We start from the raw sequence: 26492 nt of genomic DNA, 5'->3' as shown, positions 1-26492 counted from the left end.
TCATATATAGAGAGGGGTGAAACTTGTCTTTACAAAAACAGAGCTTATTCTACATTATTTTGCAAATTGCTAGATAGAGATCTAGTTCCATACTTTAAATAGCCTCAAAATATTACGGAGACTAAATATACTCTAATTTATGTAGCCATTTCTCTACTGATTGACACTCCATTTTTTTTTTTCCAGCTGCTTTGACCACTATACACAATGCTGCAGTAAACAACCTTATGCATATATTCTTACTAGTGCATCTATTTATGTGACGTAAATTCCTAAAATAGGGTTGCTAGGTCAAAGTTACATATAGTTTCAATGACAATCCCCTTACTTTCTCAAAAGTGTGTAGCAATGTATTTCCTGTCAATTTAAGTCCTATATATGTTTTATGCGGATATACTATGGTATATGCAATTTTTAATCTTTCTTTCTTAACATGAATTACAGATAACTGTCTACGCACTATATACTTTCTGTAGTAATCTTAAATGGCTGGGTATAGCCATTAAAGTTGTGGAGCTTCTTTAAAATTTTGGGGGGATTGTATCAAACCTCAGTATTAATATAGGGAGAATTTCTCTCTACTCCCCATAAGACATGCCCAAAGACAAATCAAAGCTTTGACAACAGCATTAGATATAATAAAATCTGTTACAAATATGCCTTTCAACCCTTCATCAGTTGACATTAACTACATCTTTTGATGGGCACAAGCACTGATAACATGATTCACGATATCAAGAGGAACTATGCCTGGGGCATATGTCTCCATCACCACCTCAGTGACTTCAAAGGGGAAAGATCATGAGATTGTTGAGAAACACACTGAAGCACTGGGGATCTTCCTGAGTATGGTGAGCCCAGTTACATGGGATTTTTCTGGCATTAAAAGGGTCTATTTCAGATCAAAGGTAAAAGTAGGCCAGAAAAAACAGAAGGGAATCCCAGACCCAAGGACACTGCTATTCAGGTTAGCACAACTAGAGTCCTTCAGGCTTGAGAAAATACCACATTCCACAAAGGCTTGGGAACATTCTACAGCTGTTTCCATAAAACCAAGGTGGTGGTCAGGGTGGGGATGGGGAAGTGGGGAGAGGAGGGCCATGAGAAGACAAATCTGGCCACCATTCATTGTTAGCATATTCTCTGTTTGATCACATCACCACCAGACAAGAAATTCCTGTGCATAAACCTTGGAAAAAAGAGTTAGGAAAATTACAAAGCCAACAGGAGGTACACCAATAGCCTTCATGCTGTTTCCTGTGTGGATGGCAATGTTGGCTTTCATTGTGAGAATGAGAAGAGGATTTTACTCTTTCCTGGGAATTACTACTTGCCCATAACACTAAAGAGTCTTCCAACTGGAAATGGATCTGATTACTTTTGCCAGACTTAATCTCTTACTTGAGCAGTTAATGAGTGCTTTCAATAATCTTAATCACATCACTTCAGTAAAATACCTAGACGCTATTTCCACAGGAAATAAATGTCCATAGACCATAAACTCAACCTGGTTAATAGCTAACGTGGGAGAAAGGTGGGAATTGGACTCAGATAAAGGGCTACTGTTGGGTGATGGTAAATGAGTGATCCACCCTTCGTCTGGGACTGTCTGAGGCCAGTGGATGTGGGAGGTGGAGGGAGGAGAAATTAATTGAAAGACAAAGGCAGCTGGAAGTAGCAAAATTCTTCCTGTGTGGACCCACCAGCTGCAGGAAGTCCCTGATGGATCCATAATATGATGATGACTCGTGGCCACAGAGAAGGGGGATTAAAGGAAAAGCAGGAGACCGGAACACAAGATACAGATCAAAGATACTATCTGGAGAACTCCCTCCCTTCATGCTTTTCAAAGAGGGATGATGATAAGAGATAACGTTTGGACGTTCCTGGAGGAAGGTCCCAGCAGAAGAGAACTTATCCATGACAGAAAAAAAGGCTTCTCCTGCTCCTATTTCCTCCCTTCCAATGCCTTCTTTTGTAACATTAGAAGCACAGGCAGCCTCCCTACCAAGGAATCCATGTGATTCTAATGACTGGCTCCTAAAGTGCTACGAAGATCCCAGTGGAAGACTAGGGCCAAAGTAAAGGGAATGGTTCTGTGCAACGGTACGGAGAGGTCACGGGGAAAGGGTGACCATCTGTTGAACGTGCCCCTCAGTGAGCTTAAGGTCAGTCATCAGAGAAACTGAATGTCCTCTGTGTGCCTACCTTGAGCCAGATACGATGGAGCTTTTATAATATTGTTTTGGGTTTTTTTTTTTAATAGAAAAAAGACAATAAAATAAAAGGATAATTCTAAATCGGGGCGGTGGGGGGGGGGAGAAAAGATTTACTGAAGCTCAGTGTATTATTTAATGCACAGTTTCTGGAGGAGCGGCACACCAAGTCGCAGGATTTAGCGTGACTTCTAGAAAGACCTTTCGGAATTGAGGCAGCTCTTGCATGCCCATCTCTCCAGAAGTCTCTATCTAATCGTTGCAGAGAGCTTCCTTTCAAAGTATTTTGAAGGCTCCAGCATTCACAGGGAGAAAGGATTTTCATCACTAGGATTCTATGATACATGATATAAAATCTACAATTCTCTGACTTTCCTGATGAAGCAGTTTGGTTATATTAGGAAGTAGCAAGTCTCATCAAACTAAGAGCAATACATTACAAACACAAAATGAAGAGCATTTACCGCATTTTAAAAGAAACACACCCTGGGATCAATGATATAGAGAAATTTATAAAATGGCAAGAGTTCAAAATAAACAGAAGCTTTTGAAATTCCTCTTTCCTAGACAGATATTTTTATCTTAAAAATTGCACATGATGTTTTCTCTAAACTTTAAGAGACTATATATCATATTACGAGCCTAGACAAAGCATTGACCATATGCCGTGAAAGGACCACTGAAAAAGAACCCATTATCTACACAATGGCATACACGACCCTAAACATCTGGCCGCGCTGGCCTGGAAAATGTAGTGAATACAGGAGTGGCACTTTTATATACTGTCTTTTTTAGTCTTATTGATCCTACTTATAGAACCACCAAAATTATTTTCATATAAAATTTTAAATCACATGAAACACACGAGCCAAACTGGCTCTTTAGTACCTTTTGCATAAGACATGATGTTATACCAGTAACAGTAGAAACCCATACATAAAACATAACTTCAGAATAAACATTACTTCGTGTTTGTTTGGGAAATAAAATACTGTTAGAAAAAAGAAAATCTGAATCAAGTTTCTTCAAGTGAGAAGGAATTCATCCCTCTTCTAGTATTAAAAAAAAAAAGTTTTTGTCATAAAATAAGGGTGCTTATAAAAGTGATTACTAAAAAAAAAAGAAAAAAACCCCCAAACCTCTAACAACAGACAGATGAGCAAAGACACAGCATGCTTCTGCTCTTCTGCTTACAAATCCGAGGCACCCCAGCAGCATGGACAGCAGAATTTAGGTCAAGGGGCCAATTAGCATCAAAGGCAGCGACAAGTTACTACTTCTCTCTGCCCAGTCCTGTTTCCTTTGAGAGTCCTGTATTAAGCAACCATGGAGGCAGCTTTAGAGCATTCCAAAACAAAACATTTAAAAAGACATTTACAAAGTATTGCTTCTGGAAGCAACTACAGCCCTGACCCCAGAAGTCAACACCATCCTCACCATCTCCACACTCTTGTATACGACTCCCGGCTGTCCTGTTACAAGGTGAATTAACTGACAGGCCGAGGAATTTCGATTCATCGTTAATTAGCGAGTGTCTGAATAGCACGGGCAGACTGACACTGTGGGGTCGCCCAGGAACACATGTAAAGCATTTGAAACCGGGACTAACCTGGAGGTGACCGGTGCTGGGGCTGAGCTGCGGTCCTCCCAGGCCCCAAGCTCTTTTCCAAAGGTTCCCCAGGCACCAACCGAGGTTGGCCCGCTCTGAGGGAGGTCGCGTTGGCTCCTTTGGTCTCCGTGACCTTTGCAGAGAGTGGGGGCTCCAAGGTGTCAGCAGAGGGTGACCCAGAGAAAGCACGGCTCTTTCTACCAAGAGAGTCATCAAGAGCGGCTTCCCTCTCAGCAGGCAGTGAAGGGGGCCGGAGGATCCTGTGATGCTGCTGAGGGCTGGGGAGCCTTGGAGAGACAGGCAAGGGAACAGGTGACATCCATTTGTGCGTGCTGGACGGAAAGGATGAATTATTAAATACCGTGCCGAGAGCTGCCAGTGCTGGGGGTGCTGGCCTCTTCTCATCACCTCCAGGGTCCACACCGCGGGGCAGATCCAGAAACAAGGTTTTGTGGTCACTCAGAAGCAGCCCAGCTCCCCTCTTGCTGCCGGTTTCTGGGAGGGTATGGGTGGCTGTCGTCCCGAAGGGAAATCCCAGCCGTTTCCCCTCGGTGGCTTCATCTAATTTCTCGCTCTCTATCACCTTCAGGAGGACCTTGTTCACAGCCCCCTCAATGCTGGCTAGGGGACACTCCTCAGCGGATGGCTGCCATGACCTGTCCGTTCTCTGCTCCTTGCCCCAGCAGCTGACACCCCAAGCCCCAGCCTCAGCTTCCGGGAGGGTGAGCAAGTCTGCGCTGGGTATGAACTCAGCTTGGGCTGCTGGGCAAACGGCAACCCTTTCCTCACCCTCAGGATGCGTTTTAACTACTCGTTGCACCTGAGCAGACAGATCCTGGACTTTGGCCACCACTTTGGAAATAGGCTTCTTCCTGCAAGTCCGTTCAGCAGCCTTCTCTGTCCGGCCCCCCTCTGCCTCTGCATGTTTCTCGGGCTCCTTGTGACTTTCGGTCGAACCTGTTTGCAGATGCGCCAGCCTGCGAGGGCCCCTCTGGGGCCCCCCGGCACCAGCATCTCCTGGCTCTGTGGAGCTGTATTCGGGGGGCAGCCCGCCTCTTCCGTGCCCCGCAACCTCAGAAGCCTTCTTGAAGCTCCCCAAGGCGGAGTCAGCATCAAGTGTCCTGGGGATCTCTGGGGTGCAGCTCCCTCTCCTCTGGAGGGAAGAGGTAAGTGCTCCACCTGGAAGCAAGTTGCCTTTCTCCTCTGGGAGCCAAAGATGAGGCCTTGCTTGAGAAAGAGGAAGGGTGTTGCTGGAACAGATCTGGTCCTTCCCCATCAGAGGGGGCAATCCCTGGCCCCCATGCCCCTTTCGTCTTGTCCTCTTCTGCAGGGAGTTTTGGGAGAGCCCCTCAAAGCTCTCTCTCCTTCCACCAAACCTCCGGGCCTTTTTGTTCCCGTGGGAGCTCCTCTTATTGAGAGAGCCCACGGGGGTCTCCCCCAGCCAGTGGCCACCACTCTGGAAACAGTCGTCCTCGGAGGCCAGGCTCACAGAGAGCTCCGGCAGCTTCCCCTCCTGGTTCCCCATCGTAATGCCCAGGATGTGGTCTGAGCTCAGCAGATTGGCCAGCAGTCTCTCCCTCTCGGCCGTGAGTTTGTACAGCTCAGTTAGAATGTCTTTGGTGGGAGTTGGCTTGAAAAATATGTCGCCTGGATGTTCGGTGGGCTGCCTGCTGAGGCTGTTGATGTCGGACCCCGCCCTGACTTGGTAGCAGTTATGAAACGCTTTACTGGATCTGTCTAGAGTTATGGTGCCCTTGTACGAAAATCCTCTGACTTCCCCCCTCGGAAGATAGAAGCTGATGTAGCAGAGTTCGGTAATGGGCTTACGCAATTGGAGGGTGCAGTGAGTGCCTTCCATTATGCCTACCTAATTATTCATGCCTCGGAGATGCTGGTCTGTGGTGAGGCTTCCCAGGCTCCGGTGGTGGGCCATGTGATGGTGGCTAAGCAGGGAAAGCATCTGACAGTCATCTCCAGCAATGAGACGGCCTGTTAGAGGAACAGGGGAAGAAAGAAGCTAGTCTGACGGAGTGCGTGAATCACACAGCGGCATAAATCAAAGCATAACTGGACTTATCCTTCCTCTCTGGCTGACCTCAAGCAACTCAAGGCAACAGCCAGGAGGCTGATCACAACCTCCTCCCCACTCTCAGCTCACCCTTGACTAGCAAAGCTTTGATACAGCTGAGAATGGGAGAGTGCTCTAATTTTAGCCCCAGGACAAAAGTCCCTTCTCCCCACATGGGAACTTGATGTATACCCTAAGCAGGGTCTCTTGACTTCTCAAGGCTTCAGTTTAGGTTCTTCTATAAAACAGAGCTAACATACCTCCCAGAAATCCTGAGGAAAGGGGACTTTGAGGTCCTTAGAAAACATTACTCTCCAAGAAGTACCTTCTAAGATTTGACATTAATTATCTATTTAACTGAAAGCAGTGGGGGAGGGGGGAAGACAATAGGTCACAAATTTTGAGTCTCTTCTGGACACAATTCATATATTTTGCCAAGAGTGAAAAGTGAAAATTTAAAGAAGTAACCCAGAAGCCTTAATCAAGTTTTTTGTTTCTTTTCCTAGTTCTTGCCTATCTGAAGCCAAATGGAATGGCAGAGAAAAAGGAAAAATCTGGAAGCTACTGCTGGTCCTGTATGGATTTCCAGTGTCTTCGCCATCAAAGTGGCTGAAGTGTCACGTGGGCAGTGAAGGTGTCTGCTCCCTCGTACGATGTGAAGTATCCCAGGGGTGTCTCGGTGGCTAACATCCCTCCACACAATCATGAGCTTAGAATGCTATATTATGATACTTCATTTCTTAAATGAAGGCATTGCCCAGTCTTCAATATTTCCAAGCTTAAAAGAAATTCCCTGGGAAGGGTAACACAATAACCATTTTGTTAACCATTGATTTCTTTAGTGATACCTCAGGTCTTTCCTAAATGGGTCTAAACAGTCAAAAGCTACATAAAAGAACATTTTGAGTGAAGGAAGAGAGAAAGGAGGAAGCTTTCCAATAGAAACTTCTTAACGAAGACAGATGAAGATAAAAGTAATAGAAGGTAAAAAGAAAAGCATGCAAGAATCCGGTCAACCCAGAAGTTCCAGGAGGACTCAGGGTCCTCACAGAAAGGGTTAGAAGGGCATGAAGAGAGGAAGCACAGAGGAGATGGGAGGCCAGCAGAGGCCTTGCCTCTTTCACAATTTTCTGTGGGATTGTTCTCATTCAACTAGCCTATCTCTAAAAACTTTTCTAAAATGCTCCTTCCTTGCCTTTCCTAAAAGACACACATGTATATAGATACCTAATACTTATTGGTACACACTCTCTGAATATATCCAAGAACTCACTTTGGAGGTGGTTTTTTATTGGGGGTGGTTTTATAACAACCAGTTATAAAAGCCATTGCACAGCTGCCATATCCACTGTTCACGATGCCAAGCATCACCAGTTCAGTTTAGGGACTGTCAGAAAAGCTGAAGTGAAGCTGCAGAAGTGCTGTTTTAAGTTGCAGGAAAATGGGAGAGGCCTAGTTTTGCCTTCAAGCATCATTCTCCTCCAGTTTTTCTTATCTTCTCAATTTCCCTGGATTAGGAGAAGTGCGTGATATGGGAGAAGGGGAAGAGTTAAAGTTTTTTATAATCTGTCCAAAGTAGCAGCACGAAGTTGATGCCATGATTTCAGCTGAAAACATGACTGCTTCTTCTAAAAGCTTATTCCCTAAGAGAGGGAATTTTTAATGTATTGAACATATACATGTGCACACTTTTATTTTGTTATCTCATTTAATAAACACATCTCCCTTTTACAGATGAAGAGATCGAAATTCAGAGACATCAAGGATCTGGTCTAAGGTCGTATGGCTTAGAAGAAGCAAGGATAAAAACCCAGGTCTGTCTCATTTCATGGCTTTGTAGGTAAAGTGGCTCCTCATCTAGTGCCTTCTACTGATGAACTAGTTTTCCAAGAAATCTGCATAGAAGAGTTCTTTTATTTTGCTAGCTTGGTGTTACTCACACTGTTTCTTCAAATATGTCTCACATCTTGCTACTTGTACCACTCATTGGTTAGTTTCGGCACCTCTGATCAGACAAAATGCTTTTCTCTAAGGCTGTCCCTTAAACAACATAATCTAGGGTCAGGGCACCAGAAATTCATTACATCTGTACCTGTCAAGCAGAACTCAATGAAAATTCCAATACAGAAAATAAAGAGGAGACTCATATGAAGGGTATATCTTTGGTAAAGATGATAGACATATAGTGCTCTACCATAGGGTTAACTACTTTTTTCTCCTTGTCTTTATAAGTCTTGATTATATACATGGAGAAAATGTCATGGTTAGTATTAGGTATGTTAGTCATGGTTGGGAAACTAAAGCCAAAGTTTAGGAAATTATGAGATTGGATTTTACAGCAATAAAGCCACAATTCAAGGCATGAAACTACTATTAAGAATAAACCGCTTCACTGTATTGCGTCTTCCACACATAAACTTTAATACAAAATGCTGTTTCTGGTGCCACGTCTGGAACCAGAGAGGGGCAGAAGTGAGAGAGAGAAAAAAAAAAAAAACGGGGGTTTGCCCCATGCTCTTAGGACTAAATTTTCTCTGATCAGGGCACCGGGGACCAGAAGTGTGGTAAGAGACTGTACTGAACACAGGCTAAGGAGCCTGAACATCCCAGGAGCCATGGGGAATCACTGAAGAATCCCAGGCAAGGCATGCTGTTTATTTTGATTTGTATTATAGAGAGATCACTCCAGAAGCAATGTAGAGACTAGACCAACAGGGGATAAGACTAGGTTATAGGTCACTGAAAGACCCTTTCAGTATTTCAGAAAGAATTGTTAATAGTCAGAACCAGGGCAGTGGTAATGTGAATAGAGAAGAGAAAATCAATTTAAGTAGATAGAATTGATAGGACCTAGTGATTAATTGGATATGTGTAGTAGAAAAGAGTTTATTTCCATGATTTTAGATAGGTGATTGGGTAGGAATACGATGCCATTCACAAAGATAAGAAAGGCAAGAAGCCTTTGGGGGAAGATGATTCGTTCCGTTTTGGAAATTTTGAATTTTAACATTCAAGCACACGTGCACAAAACTGCTAGCTGCAACACGGTAGGGCTTAGGAAGGAGATATAGACTAGAGTTACACATTTAGGAGTAACCATATAATATATAAAGAGTTCTAAGTAAGATAAAGTAAACACATTCCACCCTGTCTCAATCACTGAATACAGCTTAAAAACCTATACAGAATGCATGGAGCAGTTATCTGAGTACTCTGAAAAGTAGACAGTAGCAAGCCACTTGGAAAAAAGGACCAAACTTTGAAGTGTCACCCAACAATAAAGCAGTTAAATTTGCCCATTTTCTCTCCAGTAGTCCCCTAGCCTGGACTCAAATTATCCTGAAAGATGGAAGTGAGTATCAGCACAAACAGAGAAAGTTCTAGGGGAAACCTTCTAGTTCAGAATCAGAAGTAGAAAAGACATCTCCTGCCAGTGACAGCAGCAGAAGTAGGAGCCTGTTGGCAACTAAAACTCTAAGAGATGAGATGAGAATATTCCTCTTTGATCAGAGGAACTGCAGTCCCAATACCGTGGGGCAAACCCTGTTCCTTTTTTTCTCTCTTTGTCCTGCCCCTCCTTGGCCCCAGATGTCAGCACAGATGCAGGAAGTTTGAAGCAGAGGTGGATAAATAAAGTCTCGGATTTATGGCTAGAGGACTGAAGACCCCTAGAGAGCCCCCAAATACGCGAAGCTTAGTAAGTGACCCAGTCAGTTGTTTATCAACTCCTGAATTCACCCCCAAGCTGTGTATGTGTGGACCTGATCCTAAGCAGTATTCAAAAGAGTTTGAAAAAAAACTAACAGATGGACCTTAGGACTAAGAGATAGACCTCCTACAGTGGCAACTGGGGGGCACAGGAATGTGACAGCTCCAAAGAACCCAGCAAAAGCTTTGAAAATGGAACCGATATTAAAACCACAACAAACAGAAGGCTCATCAGAACTTTCAGCCTGAACTAAACCAAGTTGGCTGCCTGAAAAAAGGGAAAACGAGACTCAGAGTTTATAGTACTCAAAATGTTCAGAATACAACCCCAAACTACCCAGCAATACAAAGAACCAGGATAATCTCAACTCCCCTGGGAAAATTAATCAACAGATGCCACTCTGAGATGACACAGATGCTGAATTATCTGACAAAGACTTAGAGCAGCTGTAACAGAAGTGCTCCAGCAAGTAAGAGTTAACACTCTTGAAATGAGTGGAAAGACAGAAATTCTCAGCAAAGAAACTGAAGATATAAAAGAGAATCAAATGGAAATTTTAGAACTTAAAAATATAGTAATGAAATGAAAAAACTTATTAGATAGGCTGAATAGCAGAATGGAGATGAAGAGGAAAGAGTCAGTGAACCTGAACATAGATCAATAGAAATTGCCCAATCTGAACAACAGGGAGAGAGAAGACTGATAAAGTGAACAATCAGAGTTTCAAGGACCCATGCTACAAAAAAAAATAACTACCATTTATCTCACCAGGGTCCTAGAAGGAGAAGAGAAAGAGCCTAGTACAGAAAATATATTTGAAAAAATAATCATTGAAAACTTCCCTAATTTGGTGAAACACATAAACCTACAGATTTAAGAAGCTCAGTGAGCCCCAAGCAGAATATACCCAAATCAGTTTATACCCAGACCCGACATTCAAACTGCTGGAACCTAAAGACAAAGAAAAAAAATCTTGAAACAACCAGAGAAAAATGATGCATTGCTTATAGAGAAATGACTTAAGTGACTGAGGATTTCTCATCAGAAACCATCAGGGCCAAAAGGAAGTGGAACATTTTTAAAGTGCTGAGGAAAAAAAGACCTGTCAACCCAGAATTTTATACCCAGTGAAAATATTCTTCAAGAATGAAGATGAAATAAAGATGAAGGAGAAGTAAGAGAATTAGTTGCTGACAGACCTGCTCTGAAAGAATTGCTAAAGGAAACTCTTCAGACAGAAGAATAATGTTACCAGAAAGAAACTTGTAACATCAAGAATGAAGAAAAAGTAATAGAAATGGTAAACATCTGTGTAAATATAATATTGTTCTTCTCTTGAATTCTTTAAAAGATGTTTGACAGTTGAAAGCAAAAAAATATGATATCGTTCAGTGGGGTTGCAATGTATGTACATATAACATACAAGACAACTACAACATAAGAGAGTGGTTACCAGGACCTCCATGGTATGAAGTAAAATAGTATTTTAATTCTAAGTACACTGTAAAGAGTTCAGCATGTATATTGTAATAGAGAAAACATTTTAAAAAATATAAAGATATAATCAAAAATACAACTGGTATATTAAAACAGAATAATATTAAATGTTCAAATAACTAAAAATAAAATGAGAAAAAGGAAATGAAAGAGAGGAACAAAAAAAGGCAACAAACAAAAGTAAAGACAAATGGAAAAAATTGGAAAACCTAAATCTAAACATGTCAACAATTACATTAAATGTAGATGGTCTAAACACAACATTAAAAGACAAAGATTATCAGAATGCAAACAATACAGAGTTAAAGTCACTGAGTTGGATGAAGTTACTCAAGAAGAGTATGCAGCCTGAGGAAAGCAAAGGTTACAGAGTACAGTACTGGATATTCAAGGATATAGTGTAGATATTCAAGGAATAAATGGAGGAAAGACTTCAAAAGAAGCTGAGAAAGAAAAAGGTAGTAAGATAATTCCCCATATTTTGTATCTAAAGAAATTAAGGTTAGTTTAATTTCTTATTATGTTTTTATTATAAGTCTGTAAACCCTAGATCTAAAATCTTTCAGTGTAGTCAAACTGAGGCCATGGTTCAGCAGTTCATGTTAGATTAAACAATAGGTCTTCCATAATACTAGCAAGCCTTTCTTCCTCCCTCCCCTGAGAGTAACAGGAGTCACATACACAGTTATATCCTTAAAGTCTTAGCTTCAGCCTTATCCATCAACCCTTCTTAAAGACCTGTTACATTTTCCTTCTATAATTTTCTTTGCTACATTTTCTTTGGCAGAGAAATACTGAAAAAACAGTGAAAATCACAACCATGGTATCATACCATGATGAAGACCATGTCAACTAGGGATCAAACCATAGGGTATAAAAGATGAAAAGTGTGACTTTGGGGCCATAGATATTAACATCGGCCATGTGGTTTGTGGCAGGATACTTGGCAAAAATAAGTCCCCAGGAATTGTAAAAGAAAAGTGTTCCATTCTTAGAATCTTGAAATTTTTTTTTAAATGTCACAGAGGTTTCTCTGCTTCCAAGATGAAATACTATTCTACCAGGTTCTGGGGGTCCAAATCCAGATGCAAATGTTCATGCCATGTGTTCATAATTTCTGAGTTTCCGATGATCATATAAACAAATAAAGAAGGTACTCCTAGTATCTCTTTCACTGGGCCTTATCATTTAACAAAAAATTTCAAGCAAAAACATTATCTGCAGTGGAAGGTAGGAATTGAGAATTGTAGTTTAATTATAAGGTAGTGTCAGTTGAAAAGAACAAGTTTCTCCTTTGAATGCACAAGAATACAGGTTTTGATACACGAGTGACACAAAGACAGTCCAACTGGCTCGAATTTGGCAACCACGGTGCATCTTAGAGGAAACTTATGGAAAAGAAAAAATTTCATGTTTTCTGGTCCTAGGATGAGTTTTAGAATCATTTGGCCAACAAATTTAAGACAGATTACTGCAAACAAATACAAACATTTTCAAACTTATTTCCCATTCTCTTCCACAGTTTGAAATTATTTTTATCGAAATAACTCATTGTGTACATCCTCCACTGTCATCAATGAATAATTATAGCACTGCCTCTGGAGCATGGAATAACTATCCATGGTTCTTCCCAAATCTCCCTCTCTCAACTAAAGACAGATTGTCAGAATTCAGCCATCAGTCTAGCACCCTGGCCAGTGTCTGTATCTGTATAAACATACCTCATGTACTTTCATCCTTCAAATTTCAGCTCCTTTGTGACATGAGAAATTTAATCTCTAAGTTTCCAATCCACTAACTCAAAATACGACTTGTTGATACCTACTAGATGACCAAGAAACTATAAAACTCCTCCTCTTTGAAGAAGTCTGCCCTGAGCAAATGAACTTCAACCTCAGCACTCCAGTGTGCTCCACATCAAAAGAAGGCTTCAGAGAAGGACAAACACTTCTCTGTGACAATCCACTAGCAAGTCAGAGTGCGGTACAGTGCTGAATCATTGCACATATTTTCCATCTAAGAAACCAGAGGAAAAAGAACTGTAAGTCTTCGGAGGAAAAAAAGAAAAGCAAAATAACAAGGAAAGCACTATGGAGTGGGGTTAAATATAATTCTATGCTGAGTTCACAGGACTATTTCAAGCAGCAGTGCCTCACTCTGCTTTGACTAAAATGCAGCAGCTCTGCAGGTGCCACATACTAAATTATACATCTTAATTTGCTCTACCAAGTGACCTTCTCTGGCTGTGCTCAGTGTCAAAGCACTTTGCTTCCTGGGAAGTCTTCAGGTCTTTCATTTCCTCTTGCAAACTCCAGACAGACATTCTCTCCACGACAACACTGCTGGGGTGATTTCTCCTCCGACTCTTTTTCCAGTAAGCAAGCACATGATTTTACTCTATCCCAAATGGAAAGATCTGTTGTGCCTCACCATAATAGGAAATTATTGCCTTTAGCAGATGGTATTCAATGCTCATAACATATTTCACCAATGCCTAAAATAAGATCCAAGAATTTGCTGCAGTCATTCTATCTGCTTACTATAGATTTCCTAATTGATTCTGGACCTAAAAGGCCAATGCAAAGCTTTTTTGCTCAGCCATTGGCACGGCCATGCCCTGGGACTCCATCTGAGCCCAATACTGCTAAGATAGATTATCTATAACTTCCATTATTTAACGGGAAATTGTCCATCTGTCCATTCAGATTCACACTCTACCCTTCTGCACATCACTAAGCACTAGGAGAATGACTTTTTTGGGCTCAGTCAAGATCAACAAGCTCCCCTGCACTCTGGCTTCTACTGGGTTTAGCCACTGGAAAACACTAGCAGCAGATCAGAAGGGAGAATGGGAAAAGGGTCAGGATATTTACTCCCTGGCTCCCTCCCTCCTAGGCTATGGTATTGCAATAGGTGTGTCCTCTACTAATGAAGACCACAGATCCTCTTGGGGAGCCCTCCTCCAGCTACAGTTACTTCTTCTGGATACCAGTTACTGCTCCCTCCCATTGCTCATTCGGGCCTAGGTAGCTTTGAATTCTGCCTCTTATGTGTGATTTTGGACACATTAGTGCCAGCCTGTCTTCCTCCCACCCACCCTAGGATAGAGTGCAGTGTTACTGTTCTTAAGATAGAAGATATAAACACAAAGGTAGGTCTGCAATAGCTTTCTAGCTCTTCTCCCTGTGAAGGATTTTTTCTCCAAAGAATCTAAACACCGCGGGAGTAGGAGTACAGAAGTGATAACTAAATTACTACAATACAAAGCAGAAAGAGACCCATTCAATAGACATCAAACAAAAAATCAGAGGTCAAAGAAAGGACAGAGTATATCATATTTGTAGGATCAGGAAATCCTTCAGGAAAAGCACTTGAAATTGCCCCTCACTAAAGGGTAAGATTTCAACAGGTAGAGATTAAGAAAAGGGAATTCCAGGGATTCCTTGGTGGCGCAGTGGTTGAGAGTCCGCCTGCCGATGCAGGGGATATGGGTTCGTGTCCCGGTCCGGGAAGATCCCACATGCCACGGAGCAGCTGGGCCCGTGAGCCATGGCCGCTGAGCCTGTGCTCCGCAACGGGAGAGGCCACAACAGTGAGAGGCCCGCGTACTGCAAAAAAAAAAAAAAGAAAAAGAAAAGGGAATTCCAAGAGGAGGAGCATTATACAAGACTGGGAAATTTGCTAAATTTGTACAAAGGAAAAATTACGCTTCGTCTGTTTTTTAGACACGTGTCAGGAGAAATAAGATAAAGTAATGTCACGTTGTAAAAAAAATTTGAATCCAGGTTGGTGGGAAATTCATGCTTATTTCACAGAAAAACAGGAAACCATTGATGGGTTTTGATCAGGAAAGTAATATGTTCACAACTAAACTTAAGGAAGATGAATTTAGCAGTAATATCAGAACAGAATGGAGTAGAAAGAGATCAGAAAGAGCATCAATAAGGAACTCAGGAAAACTGCAAAGAGATTGAAAAAGAAACAAATTTGAAGGGGAGATTAGAGGAACAGTTTTAGATAGGAATTTTACCAAAGCAATAGAACACCAAAATATATTGCAAAGAGCAAGAGAAAAGGCAGACAGTTAAGAGAAGGTAATGAGTAATAACCTATACTGGTATCAAGGCTTTGACTTTGCTATTAATTTTGTCTTGTTTTTCAAGACAAAGGAAACCTAGGCATGTTTTTATGCTGAGAAGAAGTAGTGAAGAAGGAGATATTGATGATACAAGTGAAAGATGGGATAAAATATGGGACAATAGATAAAGGAAGGCCCCAAAGGATGAAGACATGGACTCAAGATCAAATGAGGAGGGTCAGCCTTGACAAGGAGAGCTGTTGCATGATCAGACTAGGGTTAGATAAAGAGAAGAAGACAATTATAAGCAGAAAGTAGTGAAATTGAGAGAGTTTCCATATTACCACAATGATTTTTGTTTTCTTCATAAAGACTATCATTTTATGATTTTCTTTGTATTCCTACAATGTCACAAGAAGGAAGCAAAATACTGCAGAAGCAAAATTTCTGCCTTTAAAACTCTGATGTGACTATGAGTGAAAAGCACTCCAAGCTGGGCCTTATAACATACTGGCGAATCGCTAAAATAATTAAATAGAGGCAAAGTTTGGTCGATAGAATTATTTTGGTCAATAAATTTCTAGCCAAAGTCACAGCTGGTTATCAAAGAATAAGAAAAATGGCTCCTTTTTGCATTTGTTTGTTTTTTTGACCCCTAAACCAACCCACTCATATACCCAGACATACTACAAGGTATGAGCATTGACGATTCCCCCAAAGACTTCAGAGAATCCTTTCTTCACCTCTCCCTTACTTCTTCCAAACTTTACTACATAAACAAACATCAGCTTACCACATGATCTCCATGAGAATATAAGATATTGAGATCCTCAACGCATCTCTGGGCTCGTGTCACTATCTGGTTTATATCATAATCTATGGGAGATATAGGAGTATACAGAGAGAATAAACCCCTTCCTCATGATTATAAAAAAGAATCTGTACATACGAGATTCTTACTCACTGAATGCTTAAGGTTCAAAGGTCAGTGTTTGCACAGCATCCGTCAAAAATGGGCTTGGTACAATCTTGGTAAGACAGATAGCTTCCTTTTCAAAAATCAGGACTGTCTTTTTAAATATGTGAACCCAATTTGTGGAGTTTCCTTTTAGGAGAACTTCAGATCAGGAACAATCATCGCATATGTTAAGTTGAATCTGCATTTCCAAATTAAGGACTCTGCTCTTGAACAATGACTTTCCAATTATGCAGAATAAGGGATTTAAATAGGCTTTTACATTTTAGAGAGGAGTAAGGACCCAGGCAGGGTGCTTTGAAGGCACTCTCTTGTTTATAGATCCATCCCGGAGCACAGCCCTCACGAAAGAAGGGAGGAGCATGGTGACTCTCAGAGATGAAGCTACTCTGCTGTTTCCCTTTCCCCTACAGTCCCTCCGTTGGGGGAAAAAAAAAAAAAAGAACTTAACTGTCTCACATTATGTGTTCTAATTTTATAAAATGCCCCAAATACTTTCATACATCACCATAATACGAGATTTGTATAAAACTTCCACAAGAGAAGTTGTGTGGCTCCAACTTCCTTTTGAGACATACAAACACTCTCTAAGGCTGGTATGACAGATGTTGTCATTGTCACTTACACACAGAGAGGCTAAAGGACACCAGAAAATTCCAAGTGGCTTGCCCCTGGTCACACAGCTACTGAGCAACAGAAGTGGGACTCAAATCCAGGTTTCTGGATTCCTAGCTTGGTGCTCTCTCTACTACACTACTAGAGCTGAAAACCATTAAAAAAAAAAAAAAAGACTAAAGAAACAAAATGCCATAAAAAATGTATTGTTGGATAGAATTTTAAATGCACTGTAGTACTACACAGAATGAAGCAAGTGGGCTCAAAGCCACTCTTTGGTAAGGGTTTCTCATGCAAATATGATCTTTAGAAGAATTCTATGCCTGATTAAATATTCAGAATCCTACAGAGGAGTGTAATTTATAGGCAATGGTTTCATAAGATGCATCTGCTTCCTTTCTGTGTTGTTGTTTTTGTTGAGAAAGACACGTTGGTATCAAAGTTTTTTTTTTTGTTTTTTTTTCTGTTTTTTTTTTTGCGGTACGCGGGTCTCTCACTGTTGTGGCCTCTCCTGTTGCGGAGCACAGGCTCCGAACGCGCAGGCTCAGCGGCCATGGCTCACGGGCCCAGCCCTTCCGCGGCACGTGGGATCTTTCCGGATCGGAGCATGAACCTGTGTCCCTGCATCGGCAGGTGGACTCTCAACCACTGCGCCACCAGGGAAGCCCAGTATCAAAGTTTCACAAATCCTGATGCTTACCATGGGAATCAAGGAAGGCCCTTATTCATCTTAATCTAGTGTCATTTCATAAAATCTGCCATGAGTTAGTTATTTTGAGATGACTTTTGCATCATACCAGTAATTCTCTATGTAGCAATGTTTAAACAAAAGGCTCTCCCAAGAAAGGGACAGGGTAACCCAGCACTGCATTCCAACCCAGTGTTTATGTCTGTTTCAGCAAAGACAGCTGGCATCATCACTGCTGTCTGGCAAGCTCATTTTCCTTAGTTGACTAATGAAGAGGCAGGAAGATAACACTTTGCGGACAAGCAGTAAAAATCCACAAAAATTAAAAATAGAGGTGTGGGGCTTCCCTGGTGGCGCAGTGGTTGAGAGTCCGCCTGCCGATGCAGGGGACACGGGTTCGTGCCCCGGTCCGGGAAGATCCCACGTGCCGCGGAGCAGCTGGGCCCGTGAGCCATGCCCGCTGAGCCTGCGCATCCGGAGCCTGTGCTCCGCAACGGGAGAGGCCACAACAGTGAGAGGCCCGCGTACCGCAAAAAAAAAAAAAAAAAAAAAAAAAGAGGTGTGGTAATAAGATAGGTAGATTCATACTCAGTTGAGAAGGAGGAAGATGAGATAAGCCAACATTTCATGAGCTCTTACCCAATGCTAGGCCCTAGTTAAGTGCTTCTATGCCTCATTCATTTAATTCTCACAGATCTATGCGATCTACAGATCTATGAGAGTACTAACAATACTCCCTCTATACCCATGAGAACCACGGAAGCTTAAGTAACTTACCCAAAGTCTCAAGAATTGAAAATTGAATCCAAGCCTGAATGTCTTAAAGGTTTGCATGTAGAAGTTACAAAATATTGCATATTCCAAAACTTCATGGAGAGATGATGAATCTGTTATGGGACACTCGCAGGAGACCTCTAACACCTCTACATAGGATTATTTCTTTTCTCTTTGTTAAAAGATGGTTAAGAGATTACAGCGATCATGCAAGTGAATGCCATGCCCCTCAGCCAGAATGTTAATTATCCATCTGGCAGAAAGGAAAAAGAGCATGTAAAGTTTGCATAATTCCTACTGAGAATTCTTCTTTGTCCTAAAAGTATGCTACTGTTCATGGTCTAATGTTTCTATTGGGCCTAGAGAAAGACTTATCCCACAATGCCCCAGAGAAGGTGAGGAAGGTTAAAATTGGACATCACCATTAAATTTGCCTCAGGTGAAGTTAAGAGAATTATGATTGAATGTCAGTAAGTTCTGACTGCAGGAGGTGTAATAAAAAATGTCAGAGCGGGGCTTCCCTGGTGGCGCAGTGGTTGAGAGTCCGCCTGCCGATGCAGGGGACGCGGGTTCGTGCCCCGGTCCGGGAAGATCCCACATGCCGCGGAGCGGCTGGGCCCGTGAGCCATGGCCGCTGAGCCTGCGCGTCCAGAGCCTGTGCTCCACAATGGGAGAGGCCACAACAGTGAGAGGCCCGCGTACCACAAAAAAAAAAAAAAAAAAAAAGTCAGAGCACCCCCAGACTTTGAAGCAGTCCCCCTTGTGATTAGGAGCTTAGCTGTGGGTATGGACACTTGGAACTATGTCTGCTCAAACATTTAAATCAATCCCACCTTTGGCAGAAGGCTGGAAACTTCTAACGGGACTATTTAAACAATATCTAACTAGTCCCTATTTTCTGACTCCTGAATTTAAAAGAATTAAAGTGTCATCCCTAATTTCAACAGGTCCTCAGACAGAGATTTTCCACATCACAGCAGCTACAGTTGGACCCAAAGGTTCGGCAACGGGAAAAGTACCATATTGGGCTCAAAACATATCTTCCTTTAATAAACTGTGTTGCTCTGAGAATTCCCCATTTGATTGCCATTCAGAATTTCACTACTTTATGCAAAACTCTCATGGCCACAGTTCCTACAGCTGGATGTCACACAGGGGTCTAAGAGTTTTCACACCATTTGCATATAATTGTAAAAGCATTTCAGGATGATTCCACAAGTTCATTCTCAACCATCCGTCAACTGACCTCAATTGAAAGGCAGAAACATAAAAAGCATATTACTGTATCAGTAGTCAAAGACCGCACCTATCCAAATGGCAGGCTTAGAGAGAATAAAGGTGAAGATAAGTATATACTTATGAAACTGATGGAAAGCTAAAGTTTTGAGGTATAGATGGCTGCCCAAAATAACTTGTTACAGCAGTCTCATGCTGCTTCTAGAAATCTCCTGTGTTCCTGGAATTCAAATAACATCCAAAAAAAAAATCCTTTGAAAAACATAAAACAACTTAATAAGACCATTTCTGAATTTGAGATGGCTAAAACTTCAAGGCTGAACAAATAAATGTATGCCACAAAAAACAGAAATTGAATGTTGGGACAAATGGCTAGTGTTCTGATGGGAGTGCTTATGGTTTCATAGTCAAATCAGAGTTTTAAAGGCAGAAATTCTGCTTCTGCAGTGTAGACTAGCTTAGTGCTTCCCTTCTGACATTGTGACACTGTAGGAATACATAGAAAATCATAAAATTATAGTCTTCATGAAGAAATCTCTCAATTTCACTACTTTCTATCTAACAGAAAGATAGATCCCTCCGCCTTACCAGCACACAAGGGAACCCCTGGGAACTGAAGGACTCTGAGCACAGTTCTGATGTCAGGAAGAGTTTACATTGTCTGTGACAAGTTTCAAAAACAATTTGAGATAAAAGCAAATATATAATAAGTACGGCAAATAGGTCTGTGATGGTAATACGAATGTAGAATTACAAGGACACAAAGGCCTGGAGTTCCATAATGTTTTTTTGCAGCCTTTTATAAAAAGTTGCAATTAGCCCAAATTTCTATCTCACAAATTGCAGAGTAAATCTGTGAATCAGATGAGGCCACCAGGGAGCACACTATTAAATACTCTTTTGTCATCAGAGTAAGTAAAAATGTTCTCTAAAGTGGGCATGTACTTTCATGATAAATCAGTTTTACAGTTGGGGGAATTCTGTATGGATTAAGAAGATCAGCGTTTGCCAAGAAAATCCTTCTTGGGCTTCCCTGGTGGCGCAGTGGTTGAGAGTCCGCCTGCCGATGCAGGGGACACGGGTTCGTGCCCCGGTCCGGGAGGATCCCACATGCCGCGGAGCGCCTAGGCCCGTGAGCCATGGCCGCTGAGCCTGCGCGTCCGGAGCCTGTGCTCCGCAATGGGAGAGGCCACAGCAGTGAGAGGCCCGCATACCGCAAAAAAAAAAAAAAGAAAGAAAGAAAATCCTTTTGGGCCTGACATCATCATGAGAAACATCCGATGGCTTCATGGGTGGCCTATTTGAGACAAACGGATTTACAGCATTCGAGTTATTCTTCTAAAAAGTATGTTTTGGGGCTTCCCTGGTGGCGCAGTGGTTAAGAATCTGCCTGCCAATGCAGGGGACACGGGTTCGAGCCATGGTCTGGGAAGATCCCACATGCCGCGGAACAACTAAGCCCGTGAGCCACAACTACTGAGTCTGCGCGACGGGAGAGGCCGTGACAGTGAGAGGCCTGCGCACCGCGATGAGGAGTGGCCCCCGCTTGCTGCAACCGGAGAAAGCCCTCGCACAGAAACGAAGACCCAACACAGCCAAAAATAAATAAATAAATTTTTTTAAAAAGTATGTTTTGGAACATGAAATATTTCAGTAAATACCAACATTTTTATAATATAAATAACTTCTGGGCATGTAAATTTAATTCCACCGATGGGTCTTGGAATCTAATTATTAATGAAGGGAAAATGAACTATGGGGTTTTCTTAAATCTTGATGTTGGGAGACAGGATGCAACATTTCCCCATGCCTCTTCTTCAGTTGCAGCTGCATTCCCAGACCCAAAATGTCACTCTTATAACCATAATTACAGTTAGTTCTTCTTCAATTCTACGGTGTTTCAGTAAAATCTGTACACTGAAGACATTCACAAATGTGGTTAGAAAGGTGGTCGTTTATACAATTGTGTGTTTATATCACTAGCTGTCATCATAACGCACGGATATGTATAGTGTGCAAAACACAGTGATTCAAATGGGAAACATGTATGATGCATCTAAGGTGCTCACAGGTTTTACAGTATCAGTGAAAAACTGACACCACTACTAAGGTACAAAGAGGTGGAACATGTGGATTTATGGCTAAATGATCAGTGCACATACTAACTCGAGGTTCCATGGCGAACCTGATGCAGAGGCCACTGTATACTTAGTAGCCTGGAAGCAGGATGGCAAGATGAGGAAAGCACGCCACATATCGCGGGAGTGTTATGAGGATTAGCACGCAGCGATGGACCACAGCCAGTGTACAACAAAATGCAACTTGTCACCAAGCGATGGGAAGGAAAAGGGAAGGAGAGGAGACTGACACTGGTTATGCGGTTTGACACTGAGTTAGAAAGTCTGCCTTTGTTATCGCATTTAACTCTAGCAATTATCTTCTGCCTCATAAGGTTGTTATTTTCATTTTATACATCATAATAAATGAAGTTCACAGAAGGAGGTTGTAGAGTTGGGCTTCAACACAAGGTCAGTGTAACCCCAAAGTCCACAGTCTTTTCAGTACAGAAAATTCGAGTAGGAGGGGCTTGAAGACTGGCTCTCAATACTCTAGCTTATTAGAAAGGATTTTAAACGTTGGGAAATGGAAAAGAGAAAGCAAATCATTTCAATAAAGCTGGAGGAAAATATAAAGGATGGAGAATGGAAGAATGTGACCTTGAGGAGGAAGAGAATAGTGTGGACGCGAGGAGCCATATCACTGAAATAATGCAGTTAGTACAAGGATGACCTTCCCAGAGATCTTCCAATAAAAGAGCAACACCACACATCCCACAGGAAAATGATGGAGCAGCTGAAAAACATGTCTAAAGCTGTCGTGTAGCAGAGTGACCAACCTGCGGCTGGCCTGGGATATCCAGTCCACCTTTTTGTGAACCTGACAGACCAGGAATCCCTCATGCGTTTATTATATGAGTGGATATACAGAAGAAGTTTTGGGGGTCAGAGGAACAAGAGGCATGAAGGGGACATATTTAGTTATAGGAATCTGGAGAGAGAGGGGAAATTGTAGGTAAGGGACAGGAGGAGAGGGAGAGAAAGATGAGGACAACAGACAGAAAGGGACAATATCTGACCCACAGAGGAAAGGAGGTAGGAGAATCCTTTGTGTTCATAAAAGATTTTGTAAGACTGTGAAACCAAGCAGTGCTGCTTCAGGGCCAGGGTGAGAGAGCATGGCCAGGGTTGGAAAAGGAGCCATTCTTTCCCATGCACCATCTCCTTCGGTGCCCTGAGAACTCCAGAAGGCCATCACAGAAGCCTGTTGTGTTCATCAGGGTGTCGTTTTAACAGAGGGGACCAGCAGAAGAGGCCAGGACAAGGCTGTGGGACAGTATGACTGGTCTGATGGCCGAGCACATATGAGGCTCCAGGAAGTAACTGGGGATGTTTTAAGAGGTAGAAGAAGTCCTATGTAAACAGGAAAAACTAAGATTCACCATATTAAGGTGTTATCATTGTGGCCTCACTTCAACCCATAAACAAGTGACTGCTGGGTTATTAAGTCCACATAGGGTGAAGAAGAAGGAAATGATACAGAAAGGATAAGGAAGAGAAGAAACTCAATGATAAATACGGCTCCCACCCCAAAGAAGGGAAAAATCAAAGTCATCCAAATGGAGTGGGTTTCTTTGGAAGACTTGCTATAATTGGACATTTTTAAGTACATGTTGATGACTATTTGATAGAGATTCTGAGGAAATTAAACCATTATAAATCCAGTACCACAGACCTATTAGTCTTCCTTAATATCTACCCCTTCTCAGAGTTCAATCCATTACCTGGTCTTCTTGGTTTTACCTCCATGAAGACTGGGTACTTGGATGAGTTGGACTTCAGAATATTCCCATCCTGAGCTAGTATTATTTTTTTGTATACGTACCGTAAGAATATTATGGTACATATTCTTCTTGGAAAGGCAAAGAGGTTTTGCTCTTTTAAAGCTATGTTCCGTAATATTCGACATCATAAAATTTTCATTTCCAACAGAAACAGTAGATCCCAATAATCATTAAAATGTTCTTGGTTCAGTTAATTAGACCACTGAATTCCATAAAACCCAGAATTTGATCTACTGGTATTTGAGGGATCAATCTAGTATATCTAGATTCCTGTGAGGCATGAGATGAAATGAGCAAATATCATGTAGTTTTGCATGTTCCCAACTCTCATACTATATGAACGTTCCCGATGGCAATATCCCTGTGTATGGCTAACTGACCCATATTTGGACTTACAGAATGGTTGGGCAATCAGAAACACTTCCACATTCCACACTGTAGTGCTTCAAAAAGCAAACTGTAACAGTTCTACTGTGTCATGATTTCTGTTTCAAAATCTGGGAACGGACCCATGGGGCTAGATCAGGAGCCTGTGAAACTGAGCAGATCTTTCAGATGGAGAGAATTTCTCCTACAACATACTTGCTTTAATTAATAAAACTAGATTACTTTCAAAGGAAAGAACTTTCTTAAGAACTAGAGTCTCAATCATAGAGATTGTCTAGGTTATTTCTAGGGAGAGAATTGACATTATAGAAGAAAATTCCTCAATCTTCTAAGTGCTTTATATTTCCTTCTTTTATTACTTCTTCTCATAAGAAATTCAAGAAGGCAGGTAGCCCTTATTTTTCCACATCTTTCCCTTGTTTTTTTTTTTTTGTTTTTTTTTTTTGTGGTATGCGGGCCTCTCACTGTTGTGGCCTCTCCTGTTGCGGAGCACAGGCTCCGGACACGCAGGCTCAGCGGCCATGGCTCACGGGCCCAGCCGCTCCGCGGCATGTGGGATCTTCCCAGACCGGGGCACGAACCCGTGTCCCCTGCATCGGCAGGCGGACTCTCAACCACTGCGCCACCAGGGAAGCCCTTTCCCTTGTTTTTAAATGAAGAAATGAGTCCTCAAAAGCTAAGCTTAGAACACTTCACATAGTGCTTGCTATATATCTGCTGGCCTGGGAACTAGAAACCAGAAGATAAGTATGGCCCCAGTGAGGTCAAAATTTAGTTCATACCAAAGCAGAGAGGCCCTGGAAGTACCTACCTGCCTACCCCATACACACATACTTAGCCGTATTCTCCCACAGATGTCAAAAGCATCAAGAAATTCTTACCCATATAGCATCCCCTCAAACGAGAGGTCCTGCCCCAGTTGGAATGTTTATTTATTATTGTCAGAGTTGAGCTGAGGCTACAGTGCCTTAAAATCCCACAGCGCCTTATACTTTTTCAAAGAATCTCACAGGCATAATCTTATTTAAATAAGCAACTTATCTGATCAGATGTGAGAGATAAGTGGACTTCGCTGAGGGAGTTTTGAGAGAACTACCTGGCTGGAGGGTCCCCAAAACAAATGGCACATTTTCCATTTAAAAAATCATTCCTTGGAGGCCAACTATATGTCAGACATTTTCCTCTACACCATTCTGGGTGGAGAATTTGTCTTTGGCACCTCTAACCACCCTTCTTCTGCTTCCCTTCCCCTCGCTCGTAATATATTTTCTTTCCTGTCCCTAAGAAAAGTCACTTTCAAAATAGGACCAGATAGAAATCATTCAACTTTTGACTACATGGGTTAGCCAACACAGTATTTTCATTTGCAGGCTTGCCCTGTCAAAGGTAATGACAGGCTCTAGAGCCAATTTAGGGAATTCAGCTTCACTTAAATAGAAGCGGTATTGATTCGGTCAGAGGTCTTCCCAGCACTGACAAAATCCTAATGCTTCTGCCTGCAGCTAAGACACAACTTAGGAGTACCAAGAGTGCTTGTAAGCTTTGGTTCTCAAGCAAAAGCTTTAGATACCTAAGGTAAATAGCTTTAGCTCTTTCAATAACTAATTACTATTAAATAATTAGTTAATTAAATAGGTAATTAGTTAATTAAATAGGTAATTACTTGTTTAGTGAGCCCCACCACGTGCTGGGCACTCTTCTTAGGGCTTTATCTGTTTTAACACATTTATTTTCACACAGGCAAAAAAGTCTATGAGGTAGGTACTATTATTTATCCCTGTTCTTGTAATGAAGAAACTAAGGCACAGAGAGGGTAGGTAATTTGCTTAAGGTCTCACAGCTGGTAAGTGGCTGAGCTGGGATTTTAACCCGAATGGTTTGCCCCAGAGCCCTAGCTCTGAAAATCCCTTACAGGACTGACCAGGGACACCAAGCCTCATTCCGAAGACCACTCATTCACTAATTCTTCTTCTTTTAGTCATAGAATATGGAGCACCCGCCCCATGGTACAACTCGTCCAGGACTGATCAATCTTCATGTGAGAGAGTTTCCACCCGGGCAGCGCAGACTGATGAAAAAACAGTGAATTCACAGTCAGAAGGCTTGGGCTCAAATCCAGCTTTGCCAGTTGCTAAGAGAATGATCTTCTGTAAGTCACTTAAACGTCTCTTCACCTCAGGGTCTTCATCTGTAAAATAGCTTTTTATTCTCCCTATTTTCAATGCAATTTCATAATCCCCCTGCAGAGAAATGGAGCCCACTCTCCAAATTACTTTTCTAGGTAGAATAAATTCAGGGCACATGTGGAATCAGAACCTAGACTTCTGGAGACAAAAGATACCACAGGATGGTAAGGAGTGAAAGTAGGCAAAGGAAACAGAATAAGAAATTTACAAGTAGGGGGAAAAACCAAACTTCCATCAGTCATGCAAGAACCAGAAGGAGAGCAAGGCAAGTGTGGGAAATAAGTAGGACTGAATGTAAAATTAACATGGGTGAGAAATAGAGGAATTAATCAAGGTTTACTATTTCCACCTCTATTATAAAAGAAAATTCATTATTAGCTTGAGTGAGACCCAGGACATAGTGATATCTCCACTCAGCACTTATAAAGCCTTTTCTCCTTTGGTCCAAACCCTTTATTCGGCATTTAACATGTATCAGCTGAAGAGGTGCTTTAATTGCTCTCTCCTGGCCCATGCACAAAGGCAAAAGTCTTCAACCTGAGGCCCTTCTTG

General features: G+C 41.9%; 1 protein-coding gene across 2 annotated transcripts in view; it reads right to left on the bottom strand.

Moving 5' to 3' along the window:
• FMN1 (formin 1) overlaps nt 1-26492 on the bottom strand; it is a 444350-nt gene that overhangs the window by 400675 nt on the left and 17183 nt on the right. For both annotated transcript variants that reach the window (XM_079909633.1, XM_079909634.1), the window contains exon 4: nt 3826-5814. In XM_079909633.1, coding sequence (XP_079765759.1) covers nt 3826-5683 — 1858 coding nt within the window. In that variant the 5' untranslated portion in view covers nt 5684-5814. The remainder of the gene's footprint in view (nt 1-3825; nt 5815-26492) is intronic.

Source organism: Stenella coeruleoalba (assembly GCF_951394435.1).
Source record: "Stenella coeruleoalba genome assembly, chromosome: 2".
Taxonomy (NCBI): Eukaryota; Metazoa; Chordata; class Mammalia; order Artiodactyla; family Delphinidae; genus Stenella; species Stenella coeruleoalba.
The sequence above is the reverse complement of the archived record's forward strand: the minus strand, read 5'-3'. Positions and strand labels throughout refer to the sequence as shown.